Source organism: Staurois parvus, unplaced genomic scaffold, assembly GCF_062004578.1.
Source record: "Staurois parvus isolate SC_StPar_1 unplaced genomic scaffold, SC_StPar_1.0 ptg001227l, whole genome shotgun sequence".
Lineage (NCBI taxonomy): Eukaryota > Metazoa > Chordata > Amphibia > Anura > Ranidae > Staurois > Staurois parvus.
Window position 1 is genome coordinate 749,079 of NW_028319023.1, and position 24,384 is coordinate 773,462.

A 24,384-nucleotide genomic window follows, 5' to 3' on the forward strand; every position below is an offset into this window, starting at 1 on the left:
GCCCAGACCCTCCGCACTTGCCCCATACGGCCACTCTTGGGGGTGTAGTGGGTCTCACTTACCTGCTGAGCTGTTACCTTGGTTCTGTCTGTGCCCCCAACTCAGAGACCTCGGACCACCACTGCCAGACTCTTGCATGGCACAGCACTCCAAACCTCCTTCCTCCTCCTCTCCAGGCAGCCCACCAATCAGTGCAGAGCACAGTGTGTACAACTCATAGGAATGATATCACACACATAGCCTGAATATTAACAACGCAATGACCCAGCAACTGGTTCAAAATTCCGGCATTGCAGAGCCAATCCAGAAAGTTCCCAAGCATATAGGTTAGTGGTCACTGAAAAATTGCCCCCTTACATTAGTGGGGAGTGGAGAAAAGTCTCCTTACATTAGTAGGGAGTGGAGAAAAGTCTCCTTACATTAGTAGGGAGTAGAGAGAAGTCTCCTTACATTAGTGGGGAGTGGAGAAAAGTCTCCTTACATTAGTAGGGAGTAGAGAGAAGTCTCCTTACATTAGTGGGGAGTAGAGAAAAGCCTCCTTACATTAGTGGGGAGTGGAGAAAAGTCTCCTTACATTAGTAGGGAGTGGAGAAATGCCTCCTTACATTAGTAGGGAGTGGAGAACAGTCTCCTTACATTAGTAGGGAGTGGAGAAATGCCTCCTTACATTAGTAGGGAGTGGAGAAAAGCCTCTTTACATTAGTAGGGAGTGGAGAAAAGCCTCTTTACATTAGTGGGGAGTGGAGAAAAGCCTCTTTACATTAGTAGGGAGTGGAGAAAAGCCTCCTTACATTAGTAGGGAGTGGAGAAAAACCTCTTTACATTAGTAGGGAGTGGAGAAAAGCCTCTTTACATTAGTAGGGAGTGGAGAAAAGCCTCTTTACATTAGTAGGGAGTGGAGAAAAGTCTCTTTACATTAGTAGGGAGTAGAGAAAAGCCTCTTTACATTAGTAGGGAGTGGAGAAAAGTCTCTTTACATTAGTAGGGAGTGGAGAAAAGCTTCCTTACATTAGTAGGGATTGGAGAAAAGTCTCTTTACATTAGTAGGGAGTGGAGAAAGGCCTCTTTACATTAGTAGGGAGTGGAGAAATGCCTCCTTACATTAGTAGGGAGTGGAGAAATGCCTCCTTACATTAGCGGGGAGTGGAGAAAAGTCTCCTTACATTAGTGGGGAGTGGAGAAAAGTCTCCTTACATTAGTAGGGAGTGGAGAAAAGTCTCCTTACATTAGTAGGGAGTGGAGAAAAGTCTCCTTACATTAGTGGCGAGTGGAGAAAAGTCTCCTTACATTAGTGGCGAGTGGAGAAAAGTCTCCTTACATTAGTGGGGAGTGGAGAAAAGCCTCCTAACATTAGCGGTCAGTGGAGAAAAGTCTCTTTACATTAGTAGGTGTCAAGGTCCTACCTTTTCCCTGAAGTTTTGTTACTCCATGTGCTGGCGTCCATCTTGGATTCTGCTGTGCATGATGGGAATCCTTTTATGCCTTCAGGTCTCTGAGGTCCATCCCCCAGAGGGGTGTGGCTGAGTACATATAAGCCTGTGATCCGCACATGCTCTTTGCACTTGTGTCTTGTGTCTTTGTCTTCCTACAGCTCTGTGTATACGCTCGTGACTCTTCTGGTATTCTGACTCGGCTTGTGACTAAGACCATTCTTTGTGTTTTCCTTCAATCTGACCTTCCGTTGCTGAACCCGGCCCGTGACCTGTGATTCTCTGTCTACTGTTCTGTACCGTTTTGTCCCGTTGTTGTCGACCCAGCTTGCCTGACTACGCTATTGTCATTCTCACCAGCTACATGCCATTGGCGGCGGCCATTACCGCAGTCGGGGTGTCTCGGGGGCCGCGACCTGGTACCTGGCTGCGTCAAGTCCATCCCCACCATCAGGGGCCCTGGTGAAGGGCAGCCTGGGACCTAGACTCCGCGCCCTGAGGGACTTCGGTCTGTTGGTGGTGGTTGTCGTCAGCCAGTGCGTTACCCTGCCACTAGGCCTACCTGTCCGTTCCACAGCCCTGCCCTGACAGTAGGGAGTGGAGAAATGCCTCCTTACATTAGTAGGGAGTGGAGAAAAGTCTCCTTACATTAGTGGCGAGTGGAGAAAAGCCTCCTAACATTAGCGGTCAGTGGAGAAAAGCCTCCTTACATTAGTAGGGAGTGGAGAAAAGTCTCTTTACATTAGTAGGGAGTGGAGAAAAGTCTCTTTACATTAGTAGGGAGTGGAGAAAAGTCTCTTTACATTAGTAGGGAGTGGAGAAAAGCCTCCTTACATTAGTAGGGAGTGGAGAAAAGTCTCTTTACATTAGTAGGGAGTGGAGAAAAGCTTCCTTACATTAGTAGGGATTGGAGATAAGTCTCTTTACATTAGTAGGGAGTGGAGAAAGGCCTCTTTACATTAGTAGGGAGTGGAGAAATGCCTCCTTACATTAGTGGGGAGTGGAGAAAAATCTTACATTAGTAGGGAGTGGAGAAAAGCCTCCTTACATTAGTGGGGAGTGGAGAAATGCCTCCTTAAATTAGCGGGGAGTGGAGAAAAGCCTCTTTACATTAGTAGGGAGTGGAGAAATGCCTCCTTACATTAGTGGGGAGTAGAGAAAAGTCTCCTTACATTAGTAGGGAGTGGAGAAAAGCCTCCTTACATTAGTGGGGAGTGGAGAAATGCCTCCTTACATTAGTGGGGAGTGGAGAAAAGCCTCCTTACATTAGTGGGGAGTGGATAAAAGCCTCCTTACATTAGTGGGGAGGGGAGAAATGCCTCCTTACATTAGTAGGGAGTGGAGAAAAGCCTCCTTACATTAGTAGGGAGTGGAGAAAAGCCCCCTTGCACTGGTGATCGGTGAAGAAGTGACCCTTCACACTGCATAACTGTGGGAAATTGCCGTTCACATGGATGGTCATTGTGGGCAGGAGACCATTTGGGTATATTACAGGCAGAAGCAGTGCTGTATTTAGGTTTTGTGAAGCCCTAGGCAACATAAATATTGGCCGCCTTCCACCGACCAACACCACCCCACCCCCTGGCCCTCCACTACCACCACCCTCCATACAACCACCGCCACCCCCCTCCTTCCCCGGTGAAGGAAAGACACTCGCCTTCACAGCTCTGGATATCACTGGGAACGAGAGTTGGGCTCTGCATACACCATCAAGCACCTCAAGAACCTCTCTTGAATCCCACCCGGTCCCCATGCCACATGTGTCTCTTCTTCCGGGGGTGGCGTAATCCTCCTGAATAATGCCACCCTAGGCAAGCACCTTGTTTACCTTGCAGTAAATACATCTCTTTCCAGAAGAGGACTATGCTGAAGGGGTAGGGAGGGATCTCCCACTGGGTCAGGGTCCTTCACCTGCAGCAGACTGATGACTTCATCTCAGTCCAGGCAAAGTCACTGACTGGAGGTCATGGAGGACTTTTCAATCATAAATGATGGCACCTTCCTGAAGAATGTTCCTGTTTCTGTATATTGTGACGTTAGTTATATTTTCATACAGTTACTGAACGATCCCTGGATGATGGAGATGTCCCAGGCAGCCTTTTACAGACAGGTATTCAGGAGGGACTTTGGGAATGAATTGAATGGGAACAATCTATAACAATGAAAGTCCTTCTGAAGTTTATGTAACTCGATGAATGAAATGGGGAAGGCCGTCTTCATGGTTAGGAAATCTTCCAATTCAAATCTGCCGGCCAGACAAGATTTCAGTAAAAGGGAAATAAAAGCAGATGTTATGCAAATCTCACATATTCTCGGATGCAATCTCTGAATAATAAAAATGTTGAAACAAATGACATCAATTGTCAAATCTCTTACTTCTGTCTTCGCGATGTTATATTTAGTATATAGTATGTACACCTACCCACCAGGCACAGGAAAACCCATCACCTCGGGTAAAGAAGAGTCCTGGTATATACAGGAACACCAAGATATCCCGGAATTATTATCATTGTTATTATTATTCAGGATTTATATACGCCAACAGTGTGCCCAGCGCTCTACAATATACAGGGAGACAGAATGGTTACAATATTATTATTATTATACAGTATTTATATAGCGCTAAAAGGTTTGCTGAGCTCTGTACATTATAGTGGGGACAGAACATGAGACAATACAGTAACAAAACAGAACATGAGGGGATCGAGGGTCCTGCTCTTTCGAGCTTACAATCTAGGAGGGAGGGGGTAGTGGTACAGAAGGAAGTGGCTGTGGGGGATGGAGTGGTAGGAGGAGTGGAGGAGATCGGCTGTTAGGTGAGGGCGGGGTAGGCTTCCCTGAAGAGATGGGTTTTCAGGGTGCGCCTAAAGGTGAGGAGGATAGGTGACAGTCTGACGGATAGGGGTAGTGAGTTTCAGAGGATGGGGCAAGTCCTAGAGAAGTCCTGCAGTCAAGCGTGGGAGGTGGATACCCGGGAGCTAGAAAGTAGGAGGTCTTGTGAGGAGCGAAGATTACGGGTTGGGTGGTATTTGGGTATCAGGTCAGTGAGGTAGTATGGGGCAGCATTATGAATGGCTTTGTATGTCAGTGTTAGTAGTTTGAATTTAACGCGTTGGGCAATCGGGAGCCAGTGCAGGGAACGACAGAGGGGGGTGGCAGAAGCGGAGCGGTTGGTGAGGTGAATGAATCTGGCTGCTGAGTTTAGGATATACTGAGGCGGGGATAGTCTGCGATGAGGCAGGCCGGTGAGGAGGGAGTTGCAGTAGTCCAGATGTGAGATAATAAGGGAGTGAACGAGTAGTTTAGTAGTGTCTGGGGTTAGGAACGTACGTATTTTGGAGATGTTGCAGAGGTGGAGTCTGCATGAGTTTGCCAGCGATTGGACATGGGGTTGGAAGGACAGGTTTGAGTCTAGAGTGACACCTAGGACTTTGGCTTGTGGGGTGGGACTGATGGTGGCGTTGTTGGTCGTGATGGAGAGGGGGGGGGGGCACGGGCTGGGGGGAAAATCAGGAGCTCAGTTTTGGAAAGGTTCAATTTGAGGAAATGGAGCGACATCCAGTCTGATATGTCGTTCAGTAGGTGGGTGATACGGGCGGAGACTGAAGGGGTGAGTTGAGGGGTGGAGAGGTAAATTTGCGTGTCATCGGCATAGAGGTGATAGTTGAAGCCGTGGGAGTGTATCAGTTTGCCGAGAGAGGAGGTGTAGATGGAGAAGAGAAGGGGCCTGAGGACAGAGCCTTGGGGGACCCCAACAGAGAGGGGGAGGGTGGGGGAGGTGGTAGCATTATAGGTAATGTTGAAGGAGCGTTGTGATAAATAGGAGGAGAGCCAGGAGAGAGCGGAGTCTCTTATGCCAAGGGAATGTAGTTTATTAAGGAGGAGGGGGTGGTCAACTGTGTCGAAGGCCGCGGAGAGGTCGAGGAGTAGGAGGACTGAGTAGTGGCCATTAGGTTTGGCGGTTAGCAGGTCATTAGTGATTTTGAGTAGAGTGGTTTCGGTGGAGTGTAGGGGACGGAAGCCAGACTGTAGTGGATCTAGGAGATTGTTGTCAGTGAGGTGGGTGCTTAGTTGATTGTAGACTAAGCGCTCAAGGAAGTAAATGGCAGCAGGGAGATGGGTCTAAGGTTGTTCAGGTCGGTGGGGTCCAGGGAGGGTTTTTTGAGTATGGGGGTGATGTGCGCATGCTTTAGTGGGGAGGGGAATGTGCCAGTAGAAAGGGAAAGATTGAAGATGTGGGTGAGTGAGTGTAGGATGGAGGAGGAGGGAGACCGGAGGAGTTGTGTGGGGACAGGGTCAAGTGGGCAAGTGGTGAGATGGGCTTCTAAGAAGACCTTAGTAACCTCTTCAGTGGTAGCAAGGCTGAAGGAGCGGAGTGTTGGGGAGGTTATAGTGTTTTGGACTCGGTCACTTACAGACCATTTACCGTGATCTACCAGTGGGCCAAATTAATGTGAGAAGACGTGCACGTGGAAGTAAGACACTGACACTTCGCAGTTTGCCAACTTCCTAAAATTCTGTTTTATTGAGGAACTAACAGTATCATTTATAGGGCTTATGATGCAGGCAAAGCATATACATTGATTGGGTGAAAAGTCCACTGAGTTTCTGCGTGTTCTTTCATCCGTGTTGATATCTTCCAATCATTTTCCCCAAAAAGACTCATTCCCTTTTATGGGGGTTGTTAACATTAAAAGATACTTTTCTCCTAATGAGTCACCAAGGGTGAGACTCCGGATGAAGGCGCCATCTTAATTATCATCATTGTTCTGTCAACCTATATCTGATTGTTTACTTAAGAGAGTAAGGAATTTAAAGAGCAAGAAACAGAAAGTAGCAAGACTATAAAATTGTCATTTTACTGATCATCTAATAAAACGTGGACTGTCTATCACAATCCACTACAATAGTGTGCGGGACGATAGGTGTGGTGGGGGGCAGGGCGGTTGCGAGGTCAGAGGAGGGGAGAGTTGATGGGGTAATGGTGGGAGGGAGGCTGGGTAGGGAGGTAGGTTGAGCATTGGTGATGTCCTTATGGATTGCATCGATCTTATTTTGGAAGTGATTGGCAATCTTGTGGGCAGTGAGTGAGGTACTGGGTGGGGGTGGGGGGGAGAGAGTAGGGATTTGAAAGTGGAGAAGAGCCGGTGAGGACAGGTGGAGAGGGTGTTGATGAGGGTTATGAAGTAGGCTTGTTTGGTGGCGTGGAGGGAGGAGGCGAGGTGAGGAAGGTGGATTTGTAGATGGAGAACGCTTGAGAGGATCTGGTTTTGTGCCATAATTGTTCCAGCGCGCGGCTGCATCGTTTAGATGTTTAGTGTGGTCCTTCTGCCAGGGTTGAAGCGGTCGGGGTCTAATGCTACATGTGGTTAGGGGTGCTAAGGAGTCTAGGGCAGCTTAGATTTTACATAGATTATATGTAAAATTTTATAGACTGTACAGCGCGGTGTGCAGAGCGGGTCTGTGTGTGGTATAGATTGTACAGCGCGGTGTGCAGAGCGGGTCTGTGTGTAGTATAGATTGTACAGCGCGGTGTGCAGATCGGGTCTGTGTGTAGTATAGATTGTACAGCGCGGTGTGCAGAGCGGGTCTGTGTGTAGTATAGATTGTACGGCGCGGTGTGCAGAGCGGGTCTGTGTGTAGTATAGATTGTACAGCGCGGTGTGCAGAGCGGGTCTGTGTGTAGTATAGATTGTACAGCGCGGTGTGCAGAGCGGGTCTGTGTGTAGTATAGATTGTACAGCGCAGTGTGCAGAATGGGTCTGTGTGTAGTATAGATTGTACAGCGCAGTGTGCAGAGCGGGTCTGTGTGTAGTATAGATTGTACAACGCAGTGTACAGAGCGGGTCTGTGTGTAGTATAGATTGTACGGCGCGGTGTGCAGAGCGGGTCTGTGTGTAGTATAGATTGTACAGAGCGGTGTGCAGAGCGGGTCTGTGTGTAGTATAGATTGTACAGCGCAGTGTGCAGAGCGGGTCTGTGTGTAGTATAGAATGTACAGCGCGGTATGCAGAACGGGTCTGTGTGTAGTATAGATTGTACGGCGCAGTGTGCAGAGCGGGTCTGTGTGTAGTATAGATTGTACAGCGCAGTGTGCAGAGCGGGTCTGTGCGTAGTATAGATTGTACAGCGTGGTGTGCAGAGCGGGTCTGTGCGTAGTATAGATTGTACAGTGCGGTGTGCAGAGCGGGTCTGTGTGTAGTATAGATTGTACAGTGCGGTGTGCAGAGTGGGTCTGTGTGTAGTATAGATTGTACGGCGCGGTGTGCAGAGCGGGTCTGTGTGTAGTATAGATTGTACAGCGCAGTGTGCAGAGCGGGTCTGTGTGTAGTATAGATTGTACAGCACGGTGTGCAGAGCGGGTCTGTGTGTAGTATAGATTGTACGGCGCAGTGTGCAGAGCGGGTCTGTGTGTAGTATAGATTGTACAGCACGGTGTGCAGAGCGGGTCTGTGTGTAGTATAGATTGTACGGCGCGGTGTGCAGAGCGGGTCTGTGTGTAGTATAGATTGTACGGCGCAGTGTGCAGAGCGGGCCTGTGTGTAGTTTAGATTGTACAGCGCGGTGTGCAGAGCGGGTCTGTGTGTAGTATAGATTGTACAGCGCAGTGTGCAGAGCGGGTCTGTGTGTAGTATAGATTGTACAGTGCGGTGTGCAGAGCGGGTCTGTGTGTAGTATAGATTGTACAGTGCGGTGTGCAGAGCGGGTCTGTGTGTAGTATAGATTGTACAGCGCGGTGTGCAGAGCGGGTCTGTGTGTAGTATAGATTGTACAGCGCGGTGTGCAGAGCGGGTCTGTGTGTAGTATAGATTGTACAGCGCGGTGTGCAGAGCGGGTCTGTGTGTAGTATAGATTGTACAGCGCGGTGTGCAGAGCGGGTCTGTGTGTAGTATAGATTGTACAGCGCGGTGTGCAGAGCGGGTCTGTGTGTAGTATAGATTGTACAGCGCGGTGTGCAGAGCGGGTCTGTGTGTAGTATAGATTGTACAGCGCGGTGTGCAGAGCGGGTCTGTGTGTAGTATAGATTGTACAGCGCAGTGTGCAGAGCGGGTCTGTGTGTAGTATAGATTGTACAGCGCAGTGTGCAGAGCGGGTCTGTGTGTAGTATAGATTGTACAGCGCAGTGTGCAGAGCGGGTCTGTGTGTAGTATAGATTGTACAGTGCAGTGCGCAGATTTGGACGGTTTGCTGGCAGCAGGTCAAACGCTATGAGAGGCTGACATTGGCTGGGGCTGGACGGGGAGTATATTGGAGTCTCTATGATTGGATAGAAGATACAATGTATCAGTGAACTGCGGGGAGCAGAGCAACATTATCACTCGGGTTATCGCAACCATTTCCTTCCCTCTTTCCTCCGGCAACACTTTCTTTTATCTGACTATAATGAGGGAGGCAGGATATGTCTGTTCTACAGTTCCTTGAAAAAGTCTTCACACCCCCTGAAATGTCCCCCATGTTGTCATGTTACAATGTATCCCCCCAAAATGTCCCCCATGTTGTCATTTTACAATGTATTCCCCTCCCCCTGAAATGTCCCCCATGTTGTCATGTTACAATGTATTCCCCCTCCCCCCTGAAATGTCCCCCATGTTGTCATGTTACAATGTATTCCCCTCCCCCCTGAAATGTCCCCCATGTTGTCATGTTACAATGTATTCCCCTTCCCCCCTGAAATGTCCCCCATGTTGTCATGTTACAATGTATTCCCCTCCCCCCTGAAATGTCCCCCATGTTGTCATGTTACAATGTATTCCCCCTCCCCCCTGAAATGTCCCCCATGTTGCCATGTTACAATGTATCCCCCCCCCCATGTTGTCATGTTACAATGTATTTATTGGGATTGGATGTGATGGACCGACACAAAGTGGCACATAATTGTGAAGTGGAAGGAAAATGAGAAATGGTTTCCAACATTTGTGACCAATAAATCTGTGAAAAGTGTGGCGGTATTTGTATTCGGCCCCCCCCGGAGTCAATACTTTGTAGGACCCCCTTTGGCTGCAATTCCAGCTGCAAGTCTTTTTGGGGATGTCTCTTTGCATATCTAGAGAGGGACATTTCTGCCCGTTCTTCTTTGCAGAATCCCTCAAGCTGTCAGATTGGATGGAGGGCGTCTGGGAACAGCAATTTTCAGGTCTGGTCACAGATCCTCCATTGGATTTGGGTCTGGACTGTGACTGGGCCATTCTAACACATGAAGATGCTTTGATCGGAACCATTCCATTGTAGCTCTGGCTGGATGTTTCGGGTCGTTGTCCTGCTGGAAGGGGAACCTCCGCCCCGGTCTCAAGTCTTCTGCAGACTATAACAGGTTTTCTTCTAAGATTGCCCTGTATTTTGCTCCATCCATCTTCCCATCAACTCTGACCAGCTTCCCTGTCCCTGCTGAAGAAAAGCATCCCCACCACATGATGCTGCCACCACCATGTTTCATGATGGGGATGGTATGTTCAGGGGGATGGGCAGTGTTAGTTTTCCACCACATATAGTGTTTTGCTTTTAGGCCAAAAAGTCCCATTTTGGTCTCCTCTGACCAGAGCCCCTTCTTCCACATGTTTGCTGTGTCCCCCACATGGCTTCTCACAAACTGCAAATGGGACTTCTTACGGCTTTCCTCCAACAATGGCTTTCTTCTTGTCACTCTTCCATAAAGGCCAGATTTGTGGAGTGACGACTAATAGTTGTCCTGTGGACAGATTCCCCCCCTGAGCTGTGGATCTCTGCATCTCCTCCACAGTTCCCATGGGCCTCTTGGCTGCTTCTCTGATGAATGCTCTCCTTACCCGGTCGGTCAGTTTAGGTGGACGGCCATGTCTTGGTAGGTTGGCAGTTGTGCCGTACACTTCCCATTTTCAGATGATGGATTGAACAGCGCTCCGTGAGATGGTCAAAGCTTGGGAGATTTTTTTTATTACATAACCCTGCTTTAAACTTCTCCACAACTTTATCCCTGACCTGTCTGGTGTGTTCCTTGGCCTTCATGATGCTGTTTCTTCACTAATGTTCTCTAACAAACCTCTGAGGTCTTCACAGAACATCTGGATTTATACTGGGATCACGTGACACACAGGGGGACTCTATGTACTAATTAGGTGACTTCTGAAGGCAATTGGTTCCACTAGATTTTAGTTAGGGGTATCAGAGTAAAGGGGGCTGAATGCAAATGCCATAATCAATATTCAAAGTCCTCCTGCGCTTAGATGGAACTGTGACTAAAGCTGCTAACACCTAACCATATACCAAAAAAATGGTCAACCCAAATTGTAAATTGTGGTGCTGCGCTAATAATCTATATGTGAACCCCAATACTTCATATACAATAAATAGAACAATTTCCCCTCATAATCAATAATAGATAACTAAGTCCAATAAGACATAGACCCCACAACCTCCCCACCCCCTCTCCTAAGTAAGATAATCCACAAATATACACAATATTGACACACATATATTAAATGCCGTGAAAGTGAGAAAACTCCTGAAGGACAACATCAGTGAAAAAATATAGTGACATAAAGGCATGTAAACTTTCCGTGTCCTGGATAAACTGGTGTGAAAGAAATAATAGTGATCCCACTTGTGGTAAACGTACAAAAAAAGAAAGAGGAAGGAAAAAAGAAAGAGGAATCAAACGCATGTATGAGCTCAAAATAACCTGTGAAAGAAAACAACCAGTGATCCCAATATGGGATAAATAAAGTGAATCTGTGAAACCACAAATGTGGTAATTAAGGAAGAAAGAAAAAATCAGTCTCAATGCCTGGAAATCACTAATAATCACTATATTATTATTATTATTATTATTATACAGTATTTATAAAGCGCCAATAGTTCGCTCAGCGCTGTACATTACAAAGGGGGACAGAACATGTGACAGAACAATACCAATACAATGCAAAACATGAGGGGATTGAGGGCCCTGCTCCTTGGAGCTTACAATCTAGGAGGGAGGGGGTGGTGGCACAGGAAGAAATAGCTGTGGGGGATGGAGTGGTGGGAAGAGTGGAGGAGGTCGGCAAGTTAGCAGGGGGTGGGGTAGGCTTCCCTGAAGAGATGGGTTTTCAGGGTGCGCCTAAAGGAGAGGAGAGTAGGTGATAATCTGATGGGTTGGGGCAGGGAGTTCCAGAGGATGGGTGACACCCTGGAGAAGTCCTGGAGGCGGGCATGGGAGGAGGAGACCAGGGAACTAGAGAGAAGGAGGTCTTGTGAGGAGCGGAGTGTGTGTGTTGGGTGGTACTTGGATATTAGGTCAGTGATGTAGTTCGGGGCAGTATGGTGGACAGCTTTGTACGTCAGTGTTAGGATTTTGAATTTGATCCGTTGTGCAATCGGAAGCCAGTGGAGGGATTGGCAGAGGGGGGTGGAGGACACTGAGTGGAGGCCAGTGGAGGGATTGGCAGAGAGGGGTGGAGGACACTGAGTGGAGGCCAGTGGAGGGATTGGCAGAGGGGGTTGGCGGAAATAGAGCGGTTGGAAAGGTGAATGAGTCTGGCAGCCGTATTCAGGATGGACTGAAGCGGGGATAGCCAGCGGCGAGGCAGGCCAGTGAGGAGGGAGTTGCAGTAGTCGAGTCGTGATATGATGAGGGAGTGGATGAGCTGTTTAGTGGTTTCTGGGGTTAGGAACGTGCAGATTTTGGCGATGTTGCGGAGGTGGAGTCTGCATGTTGCGGAGGTGGAGTCTGCATGTTGCGGAGGTGGAGTCTGCATGTTTCGGAGGTGGAGTCTGCACGAGTTTGTTAGTGATTGGACTTGGGGCTGGAAGGATAGGTTGGAGTCCAGAATGACACCAAGTGCTCTGGCCTGCGGGGCGGGTTTGATGGTGGCGTTGTTGGACATGATGGAGAAGTCAATGGGGGGTGGTGTCCGGGCTGGGGGGGAAGACAAGAAACTCGGTTTTGGAGAGGTTTAGTTTAAGGAAGTTGAGTGACATCCAGTCTGATATGTCGCTCAGTAGGTGTGTGATTCGGGCGGAGACCGAGGGGGTGAGGTGGGGGGTGGGGGGGGCTATATACACAATAGTGACCCCCTACTGGGGATCTGTGACCACCACACAAAAAAAAAGGCAAAATGCCTGTAGACGTGATACTGTAACCCCAAATGGGGGTTCTAAATGAGCATGAAAATAAGTGACTTCGAACAACACTTCACACTTTTTGTCCTTATACATGCGTTTATTCCTTGGATTCCTCTTTCTTTTTTCGCACGTTTACCACAAGTAGTGGATTCACTGATTCGCTTTGTCTTTATCCCCCAGTGGGATCACTATTATTCCTTTCACACCAGTTTATCCAGGACATGGAAAGTTTACATGCCTTTATGTCACTATATTTTTTCACGGATGTTGTCCTTCAGGAGATTTCTCACTTTCACGGCATTTAATATATGTGTGTCAATATTGTGTATATTTGTGGATTATCTTACTTAGGAGAGGGGGTGGGGAGGTTGTGGGGTCTATGTCTTATTGGACTTAGTTATCTATTATTGATTATAAGGGGATATTGTTCTCCTATTTATTGTATATGAAGTATTGGGGTTCACATATAGATTATTGAATACAAATGTCGCCACACTTCTCACAGATTTATTGGTCACAAATGTTGGAAACCATTTCTCATTTTCCTTCCACTTCACAATTATGTGCCACTTTGTGTCCATCACATCCAATCCCAATAAATACATTGTAACATGACAACATGGGGGACATTTCAGGGGGGAGGGGGAATACATTGTAACATGACAACATGGGGGACATTTCAGGGGGGAGGGGGAATACATTGTAACATGACAACATGGGGGACATTTCAGGGGGGAGGGGGAATACATTGTAACATGACAACATGGGGGACATTTCAGGGGGGAGGGGAATACATTGTAACATGACAACATGGGGGACATTTCAGGGGGGAGGGGAATACATTGTAACATGACAACATGAGGGACATTTCAGGGGGGAGGGGAATACATTGTAACATGACAACATGGGGGACATTTCAGGGGGGAGGGGAATACATTGTAACATGACAACATGGGGGACATTTCAGGGGGGAGGGGGAATACATTGTAACTTGACAACATGGGGGGGGGGGAATACATTGTAACATGACAACATGGGGGACATTTCAGGGAAGAGGGGAATACATTGTAACTTGACAACATGGGGGGGAATACATTGTAACATGACAACATGGGGGCAATTCAGGGGGGAGGGGGAATACATTGTAACATGACAACATGGGGACATTTCAGGGGGGAGGGGAATACATTGTAACATGACAACATGGGGGACATTTTAGGGGGAGGGGGAATACATTGTAACATGACAACATGGGGGACATTTCAGGGGGGAGGGGAATACATTGTAACATGATAACATGGGGGGCATTTCAGGGGGGAGGGGAATACATTGTAACATGATAACATGGGGGGCATTTCAGGGGGAAGGAATACATTGTAACATGACAACATGGGGGACATCTCAGGGGGGAGGAGGAGGGAGTATACATTGTAACATGACAACATGGGGGACATTTCAGGGGGGGAATATATTGTAACATGACAACATGGGGGACATTTCAGGGGGAGGGGGAGGGGGAATACATTGTAACATGACAACATGGGGGACATTTCAGGGGGAGGGGGAATACATTGTAACATGACAACATGGGGGACATTTCAGGGGGAGGGGAATACATTGTAACATGACAACATGGGGGACATTTCAGGGGGGAGGGGAATACATTGTAACATGACAACATGGGGGACATTTCAGGGGGGAGGGGGAATACATTGTAACATGACAACATGGGGGACATTTCAGGGGGGAGGGGAATACATTGTAACATGACAACATGAGGGACATTTCTGGGGGGAGGGGAATACATTGTAACATGACAACATGGGGGACATTTCAGGGGGGAGGGGAATACATTGTAACATGACAACATGGGGGACATTTCAGGGGGGAGGGGGAATACATTGTAACTTGACAACATGGGGGGGGGGGGAATACATTGTAACATGACAACATGGGGGACATTTCAGGGAAGAGGGGAATACATTGTAACTTGACAACATGGGGGGGAATACATTGTAACATGACAACATGGGGGCATTTCAGGGGGGAGGGGGAATACATTGTAACATGACAACATGGGGACATTTCAGGGGGGAGGGGAATACATTGTAACATGACAACATGGGGGACATTTTAGGGGGAGGGGGAATACATTGTAACATGACAACATGGGGGACATTTCAGAGGGGAGGGGGAATACATTGTAACATGACAACATGGGGACATTTCAGGGGGGAAGGAATACATTGTAACATGACAACATGGGGACATTTCAGGGGGGAGGGGAATACATTGTAACATGACAACATGGGGGACATCTCAGGGGTGGGGGAAGACTTATTCAAAGCACTGTATAGTGACAGACAATGTCTGGGGTCATCATTCATCAAAACTATATAACAATTATTGTTAGAATATTTTTAAGGCTCAATTTAAACACATGTATCCCTCTATCTCCCGTCTGATCGATGTTTATAAACAATGTTACTTTGTATCTATCTCCCGTCTGATCGATGTTTATAAACAATGTTACTTTGTATCTCTCTATCTCCCGTCTGATCGATGTGTATAAACAATGTTACTTTGTATCTCTCCATCTCCCGTCTGATCGATGTTTATAAACAATGTTACTTTGTATCTCTCTATCTCCAGTCTGATCGATGTTTATAAACAATGTTACTTTGTATCTCTCTATCTCCCGTCTGATCGATGTGTATAAACAATGTTACTTTGTATCTCTCCATCTCCCGTCTGATCGATGTTTATAAACAATGTTACTTTGTATCTCTCCGTCTCCCATCTGATCGATGTTTATAAACAATGTTACTTTGTATCTCTCCGTCTCCCATCTGATCGATGTTTATAAACAATGTTACTTTGTATCTCTCCGTCTCCCATCTGATCGATGTTTATAAACAATGTTACTTTGTATCTCTCCATCTCCCATCTGATCGATGTTTATAAACAATGTTACTTTGTATCTCTCTATCTCCCATCTGATCGATGTTTATAAACAATGTTACTTTGTATCTCTCCATCTCCCGTCTGATCGATGTTTATAAACAATGTTACTTTGTATCTCTCTATCTCCCATCTGATCGATGTTTATAAACAATGTTACTTTGTATCTCTCCATCTCCCGTCTGATCGATGTTTATAAACAATGTTACTTTGTATCTCTCTATCTTCCGTCGGATCGATGTTTATAAACAATGTTACTTTGTATCTCTCTATCTCCCGTCTGATCGATGTTTATAAACAATGTTACTTTGTATCTCTCTATCTCCTGTCTGTACGGTGTACATGGAGTAAAAGCTTTTTGCACTGCAGAATCTGCTAGAGCTGTTCTATGTACACAGCAACTTATGGCTTTGAGTAAGCCAATAATTTCCAGGCAGCTGGGGGGACTTGGTCATGGCAGCAGGGTGGAAGGGATGGATGTGCTACACCTGTCCTGTGTATTACGATGACTTTTTTGGGAGTGTGTAACACATCCAGTATCCTAAACTAGTTAACTTCCAATATTCCTTTTTGACTTCCTGGGGGATTGAGATATTGCTGATGTAACCAGGGCCTCAGAGATGCATCCTAGGAAGTTCCTGTCACATGTTTCAGGAGGCTGTCCCAGAGTTCCATGACATTAAAGGAAATGGATTAATCTGCCCTTACTAAAAATGGCCACCCTGATAAAAATGGAGAGTAATAAATTATAGTTTGCAAAGAATAACAGGCCTGCTATTATCTATAAACATTGCCAATACTGAACATTTCTAAAGGTGCCTTTGTTGTCATTTTTATGAGAGGGGTGAAGATCCAAATTAAAGATTTTTTTATATTGAATGTATTATTAATCTTTTTTTTCCATTTTTCTTATTTTTGTTTTACATTTATAAATAAAATGCACAAAATTCCAAAAAAAAAAAGAAGAAAGCTTTTATTTCATTTGTAAATAATCTTGCCGTCATTTCCAGTACAAATGTAATAATAGTCTCATTATTAATAAATCAAAGAAGACATTTTTCACTTCTTACTTTCAGTATCACTGATCAGTTTTAAATGTTTTCACACGAGATTCACACAATTGTCACCAAGGTTTCTCCTAACTGAATTGATTACTGCAACTCCCTCCTCACTGGTCTACCGTTACACAGGCTATCCCCCCTTCAGTCTATTATGAATGCTGCTGCTAGACTCATACACCTTACCAACCGATCAGCGACTGCTGCCCCTCTCTGCCAATCCCTTCACTGACCTCTGCTCAGTGTCCTCTACCCGTTTCTGCCAATCCCTCCACTGACCTCCGCTCAGTGTCCTCTACCCGTTTCTGCCAAGCCCTCCTCTGGCCTCCATTCAGTGTCCTCCACCCCTCTCTGCCAATCCCTCTACTGGCCTCCATTCAGTGTCCTCCACCCCTCTCTGCCAATCCCTTCACTGACCTCCGCTCAGTGTCCTCTACCCGTTTCTGCCAATCCCTCCACTGGCCTCCATTCAGTGTCCTCCACCCCTCTCTGCCAATCCCTTCACTGACCTCCACTCAGTGTCCTCCACCCCTCTCTGCCAATCCCTCCACTGGCTTCCACTTACCTAACATATAAAATTCAAAATACTAACCACAGCTTACAAAGCCATCCACAACACTGCCCCTAGCTACATCACCAACCACAGATATCGCCCAAATCGCCCGCTCCGCTCCTCCCATGATATCCTCCTCTCTAGCTCCCTCATCACCTCCTCCCACGCTCGCCTCGAGGACTTCGCTAAAGCCTCTCCCATCCTCTGGAACTCCCTACCACAGTATGTCCGGTCAGCTCTCACCCTGTATGCCTTTAGGCGATCTTTGAAAACTCACTAATTCAGGGAAGCCTACCCCACCTCCACCTAAGAACTGTGCTTGAGCCACCTCCATCAGATCATCCCTCCACAGCTATTAACTTTTGTATCCCCTCCCCCTTAATTTAGATTGTAAGCTCCATGAGCCAGCCCTCCTATTCCTTCTGTACTGAAATGTATTGTCTCCCTTATATTGTAAAGCGCTGGGCAAACTGTTGGTGCTATATAAATCCTGTATAATAATAATAATAATAATAATCTAATTAGAAAATGTGTGAATTATTCATGTTTAAAAATTAGAAGAAGTATTACTGGAAAACTAGGCAGAAAATGCTTTACTACGAAAAAAATATTTTTGCAAAATTACATTTTAAACAGCCATTTCCCCCCTCAGTTCAGGTTGATCAATGGGGGTGTGACAGTCCCTGTGAAAATGTAGGAGAATGTGGCCCGGGGTTTGCACCAATGCGGAGTGTGGGACTCCTGAGAGTCAGTTCTGAGTGGAGAGAGGTGGGTTTCAATCTTTCTCTGGGTTTTGTAATTCCCCAATCAGGGGCTGGAGCTCAGAGTCTCCAAAGTGGTTGGGAGGTGAGGAGTCTCCAATCTAGAGTCCGGGTCTTGCCAGGAACCAGCAGGCTGAGTCTACAGGTGACCACGGCCTTTATAACTTAAGGCATGACAGCGGTTGAGGGCTCCACCGTCCTGAGGAGCCCATGTGGTTGCTGGAGAGTAGCCAGGGGCGGCGTGTCTGCACGGTGCAGTCTGGGATCATTCTATGTGTCTTACATAGAATTATCAGTTCCTCAATTGATTTAACACTCTCTGTCAATTCTCCCGTGTACATGTAGATTTATAAAATGGGGATCCTGAGGTCTACTGGTCATGGAGAAGCTGTGGTACTGACCAGGGAGGCCACACTCGGCTTTTTGAATCTTAAAATTTCCGGTTTCAAAATCTTGAGCAGACCTTTACTTTTACCACAAAAGAGGAAGAAGGACTCTCTCATACGTGTTGTTGATCAGAATCTTCGTGAACTTCTTCCTCTGCCAGCGTGAGGTGTACAGAACAGGCAGCGATAAGACGGAGCACTGCGCACACTGACTGTAGCTGGGGGTCCGCCTGCCATGTCTGCACTGGGGTCTTATCTACTGATCACCGTCTGTCTCCTCCATCAAGTGACACCAGTTGACGGCAACAATGGAAAAGGTAAGGTCCAACGCTTATTACTATCACAGGCTGAAAGATGGAGAAATTATTAGCAAGGGATCCTCCAGCACAGGAAATTATTTCAAGGGTTCCCCCATGTTAAAAAGATGAAGAAAGAGTTCTCTAGAGTTTAGAAGGGAAATATCTGATTGAGGACAGAGGAGAATGGCCAGACTGGTTGGAGCTAACAGAAAGGCTCTGATCACTCAGATAATCACTACATACAACTGTTCTGAGATGGAGAGTATATTGGAATCCACAACGCACTGAACCTTAAAGTGCCCTCTGCCCAGACCATCGAAATTAAAGTATTTGCATATTCATAAAAAGTAGTAAAAAAGCTCTAAAACAAGCCATCACTGAACTCTCTAGCTGCTAGCACTGTGAAATGATTTACTCTCGGAGATTCCAACTGAAGTGAGATTTCAGTTTGTTTCTAACAGCTTCAGCATCTTCTGTGTGTTTATATTGGAGGGGTGGAAGACTGCTGGAGAATATTCAGAAATGAGCTGAGCGTTCAATCTCTGCTGAAAACTTGTGGTTATTGTGGGCTTGTTTTAGGGTTCGTTAAGATGAGTGTATGAAATTTCTGAACTTTGAATGCAGGATCTCCCTTATGGAAGCTGGCCTAGTGGTGGACACTGACCCTCATGTCTGTTTCAATCATGTGTAGCCAGCAGCAGGTCTTTGTGTGCAAGTGATGGAGCTCCATAGGAAAACATCTGAGCCTCCCCACCTCAACCTCTCTAATCTCCACCTCAACCACCTCCCATCCAGCCACTGAATATAAACAGCCAGGCTGGAGCTTCTTTGATTCAGGAGGACACATCCATATGTCTAGAAGCTGCCACGTACCAGTAGGCTAGGCACGCCTGACTTCTAGATACTGGGAGCTGCTATAGGTGATGCTACACTAAGCTGTATTCCCTGATCACTTGTATAGAGGCCACCATTACTGTACATTGATTGTCATTCAGTTGGTTGACTTTTTTAAAACTCAAAATACAATATCTGATATATAATCAGTCCAAATATATAAATAGTCTCACACGTCGTATCCCCATATTTAGGAGGAATAGCAGAATGTGTTTTGGGGTGCAAATATACTGTAGGTATGCCTATGCTGTGTGTGAAAAATATTTGATCAAATTGACAACTTTGAGATGAAAAATGAAATTTTTATTTTCTTTCCGTATTTACCAAAAACCTGTAATAAAAAAATTAAGTCTTCAAGACTCACCATGCCTCTTAGGAAATACCTTGGAGGGTTCACTCTTTGAAATGTGGCCATTCTACATAGTTACATAATTAGTCTGCCTGAAAAAAGACAAAAGTTATAATCCTACACCCACAGTTGGTCCAGAGGAAGGCAAAAAACCCAGCAAAGCACGATGTTATTTGCTCCTGCAGGAGAAAAATTCCATATAATACATAAGGGGGGATATGGAGATCATATCCCCCCTTATGTATTATACATGGAGATCATATCCCCCCCTTATGTAATATACATGGAGATCATATCCCCCCCTTATGTATTATATATGGAGATCATATCCCCCCTTATGTATTATACATGGAGATCATATCCCCCCTTATATATTATACATGGAGATCATATCCCCCCTTATGTATTATACATGGAGATCATATCCCCCCTTATATATTATACATGGAGATCATATCCCCCCTTATGTATTATACATGGAGATCATATCCCCCCTTTATGTATTATACATGGAGATCATATCCCCCCTTATGTATTATACATGGAGATCATATCCCCCCCCCCTTATGTATTATACATGGAGATCATATCCCCTCTTTATGTATTATACATGGAGATCATATCCCCTCTTTATGTATTATACATGGAGATCATATCCCCTCTTTATGTATTATACATGAAGATCATATCCCCCTTATGTATTATACATGGAGATCATATCCCCCCCTTAAGTATTATACATGGAGATCATATCCCCCCTTTATGTATTATACATGAAGATCATATCCCCCCTTATGTATTATACATGGTGATCTTATCCCCCTTATGTATTATACATGGAGATCATATCCCCCCTTATGTATTATACATGGAGATCATATCCCCCCCCCTTATGTATTATACATGGAGATCATATCCCCTCTTTATGTATTATACATGGAGATCATATCCCCCCCCCCCTTATGTATTATACATGGAGATCATATCCCCTCTTTATGTATTATACATGGAGATCATATCCCCTCTTTATGTATTATACATGAAGATCATATCCCCCTTATGTATTATACATGGTGATCATATCCCCCCCTTATGTATTATACATGAAGATCATATCCCCCCTTATGTATTATACATGGGGATCATATCCCCCCTTATGTATTATACATGGGGCTCATATCCCCCCCCTTATGTATTATACATGGAGATCATATCCCCCCTTTATGTATTATACATGAAGATCATATCCCCCCTTATGTATTATACATGGGGCTCATATCCCCCCCTTATGTATTATACATGGGGATCATATCCCCCCTTATGTATTATACATGGGGATCATACCCCCCCTTATGTATTATACATGGGGATCATATCCCCCCTTATGTATTATACATGGAGATCATATCACCCCTTATGTATTATACATGGAGATCATATCCCCCCCTTATGTATTATACATGGTGATCATATCCCCCCCTTATGTATTATACATGGTGATCATATCCCCCCCTTATGTATTATACATGGAGATCATATCCCCCTTATGTATTATACATGGAGATCATATCCCCCTTATGTATTATACATGGAAATCATATCCCCCCCTTATGTATTATACATGGAGATCACATCCCCCCTTATGTATTATACATGGAGATCAAATCCCCCCCTTATGTATTATACATGGTGATCATATCCCCCCTTATGTATTATACATGGAGATCATATCCCCCCCTTATGTATTATACATGGAGATCATATCCCCCCTTATGTATTATACATGGAGATCATATCCCCCCTTATGTATTATACATGGAGATCATATCCCCCCTTATGTATTATACATGGTGATCATATCCTCCTTATGTATTATACATGGAGATCATATCCCCTCTTTATGTATTATACATGGAGATCATATCCCCCCCCCTTATGTATTATACATGGAGATCATATCCCCTCTTTATGTATTATACATGGAGATCATATCCCCTCTTTATGTATTATACATGAAGATCATATCCCCCTTATGTATTATACATGGTGATCATATCCCCCCCTTATGTATTATACATGAAGATCATATCCCCCTCTTATGTATTATACATGGAGATCATATCCCCCTTATGTATTATACATGGAGATCATATCCCCCCTTATGTATTATACATGGGGATCATATCCCCCTTATGTATTATACATGGGGCTCATATCCCCCCCCTTATGTATTATACATGGAGATCATATCCCCCCTTTATGTATTATACATGAAGATCATATCCCCCCTTATGTATTATACATGGGGCTCATATCCCCCCCTTATGTATTATACATGGGGATCATATCCCCCCTTATGTATTATACATGGGGATCATACCCCCCCCTTATGTATTATACATGGGATCATATCCCCCTTATGTATTATACATGGAGATCATATCCCCCCTTATGTATTATACATGGAGATCATATCCCCCCCTTATGTATTATACATGGTGATCATATCCCCCCCTTATGTATTATACATGGTGATCATATCCCCCCCTTATGTATTATACATGGAGATCATATCCCCCTTATGTATTATACATGGAGATCATATCCCCCTTATGTATTATACATGGAGATCATATCCCCCCTTATGTATTATACATGGAGATCATATCCCCCCCTTATGTATTATACATGGTGATCATATCCCCCCCTTATGTATTATACATGGTGATCATATCCCCCCCTTATGTATTATACATGGAGATCATATCCCCCTTATGTATTATACATGGAGATCATATCCCCCTTATGTATTATACATGGAAATCATATCCCCCCCTTATGTATTATACATGGAGATCACATCCCCCCTTATGTATTATACATGGAGATCATATCCCCCCCTTATGTATTATACATGGTGATCATATCCCCCCTTATGTATTATACATGGAGATCATATCCCCCCCTTATGTATTATACATGGAGATCATATCCCCCCTTATGTATTATACATGGAGATCATATCCCCCCTTATGTATTATACATGGAGATCATATCCCCCCTTATGTATTATACATGGTGATCATATCCTCCCTTATGTATTATACATGGAGATCATATCCCCCCTTATGTATTATACATGGTGATCATATCCCCTCTTTATGTATTATACATGGAGATCACATCCCCCCTTATGTATTATACATGGAGATCATATCCCCCCCTTATGTATTATACATGGTGATCATATCCCCCCTTATGTATTATACATGGAGATCATATCCCCCCTTATGTATTATACATGGAGATCATATCCCCCCTTATGTATTATACATGGTGATCATATCCTCCTTATGTATTATACATGGAGATCATATCCCCCCTTATGTATTATACATGGAGATCATATCCCCCCTTATGCATTATACATGGAGATCATATCCCCCCTTATGTATTATACATGGAGATCATATCCCCCCCTTATGTATTATACATGGAGATCATATTCCCCCTTATGTATTATACATGGAGATCATATCCCCCCTTATGTATTATACATGGTGATCATATCCCCCCTTATGTATTATACATGGAGATCATATCCCCCTTATGTATTATACATGGAGATCATATCCCCCTTATGTATTATACATGGAGATCATATCCCCCCTTATGTATTATACATGGAGATCATATCCCCCCTTATGTATTATACATGGAGATCATATCCCCCCTTATGTATTATACATGGAGATCATATCCCCCCTTATGTATTATACATGGTGATCATATCCTCCTTATGTATTATACATGGAGATCATATCCCCCCTTATGTATTATACATGGAGATCATATCCCCCCTTATGTATTATACATGGAGATCATATCCCCCCTTATGTATTATACATGGAGATCATATCCCCCCCTTATGTATTATACATGGAGATCATATTCCCCCTTATGTATTATACATGGAGATCATATCCCCCTTATGTATTATACATGGAGATCATATCCCCCTTATGTATTATACATGGAGATCATATCCCCCCTTATGTATTATACATGGAGATCATATCCCCCCTTATGTATTATACATGGAGATCATATCCCCCCTTATGTATTATACATGGAGATCATATCCCCCCTTATGTATTATACATGGAGATCATATCCCCCCTTATGTATTATACATGGAGATCATATCCCCCCTTATGTATTATACATGGAGATCATATCCCCCCCCTTATGTATTATACATGGTGATCATATCCCCCTTATGTATTATACATGGAGATCATATCCCCCCCTTATGTATTATACATGGTGATCATATCCCCCCTTATGTATTATACATGGAGATCATATCCCCCCTTATGTATTATACAAGGAGATCATATCCCCCCTTATGTATTATACATGGAGATCATATCCCCCCTTATGTATTATACATGGAGATCATATCCCCCCTTATGTATTATACATGGTGATCATATCCCCCTTATGTATTATACATGGAGATCATATCCCCCCTTATGTATTATACATGGAGATCATATCCCCCCTTATGTATTATACATGGAGATCATATCCCCCCTTATGTATTATACATGGAGA

The 24,384-nt window shown here is 44.8% G+C and overlaps 1 protein-coding gene across 1 annotated transcript in view; it reads left to right on the forward strand.

Annotated features, from left to right (window-relative positions):
* The first annotated feature begins 259 nt into the window (after window positions 1–259).
* LOC149438008 (uncharacterized) overlaps window positions 260–24,384 on the forward strand; it is a 97,894-nt gene continuing 73,769 nt past the window's right edge. Inside the window, exon 1 of the mRNA XM_089660345.1 lies at window positions 260–326. Within this exon, the coding sequence (XP_089516471.1) occupies window positions 260–326 (67 nt within the window). The remainder of the gene's footprint in view (window positions 327–24,384) is intronic.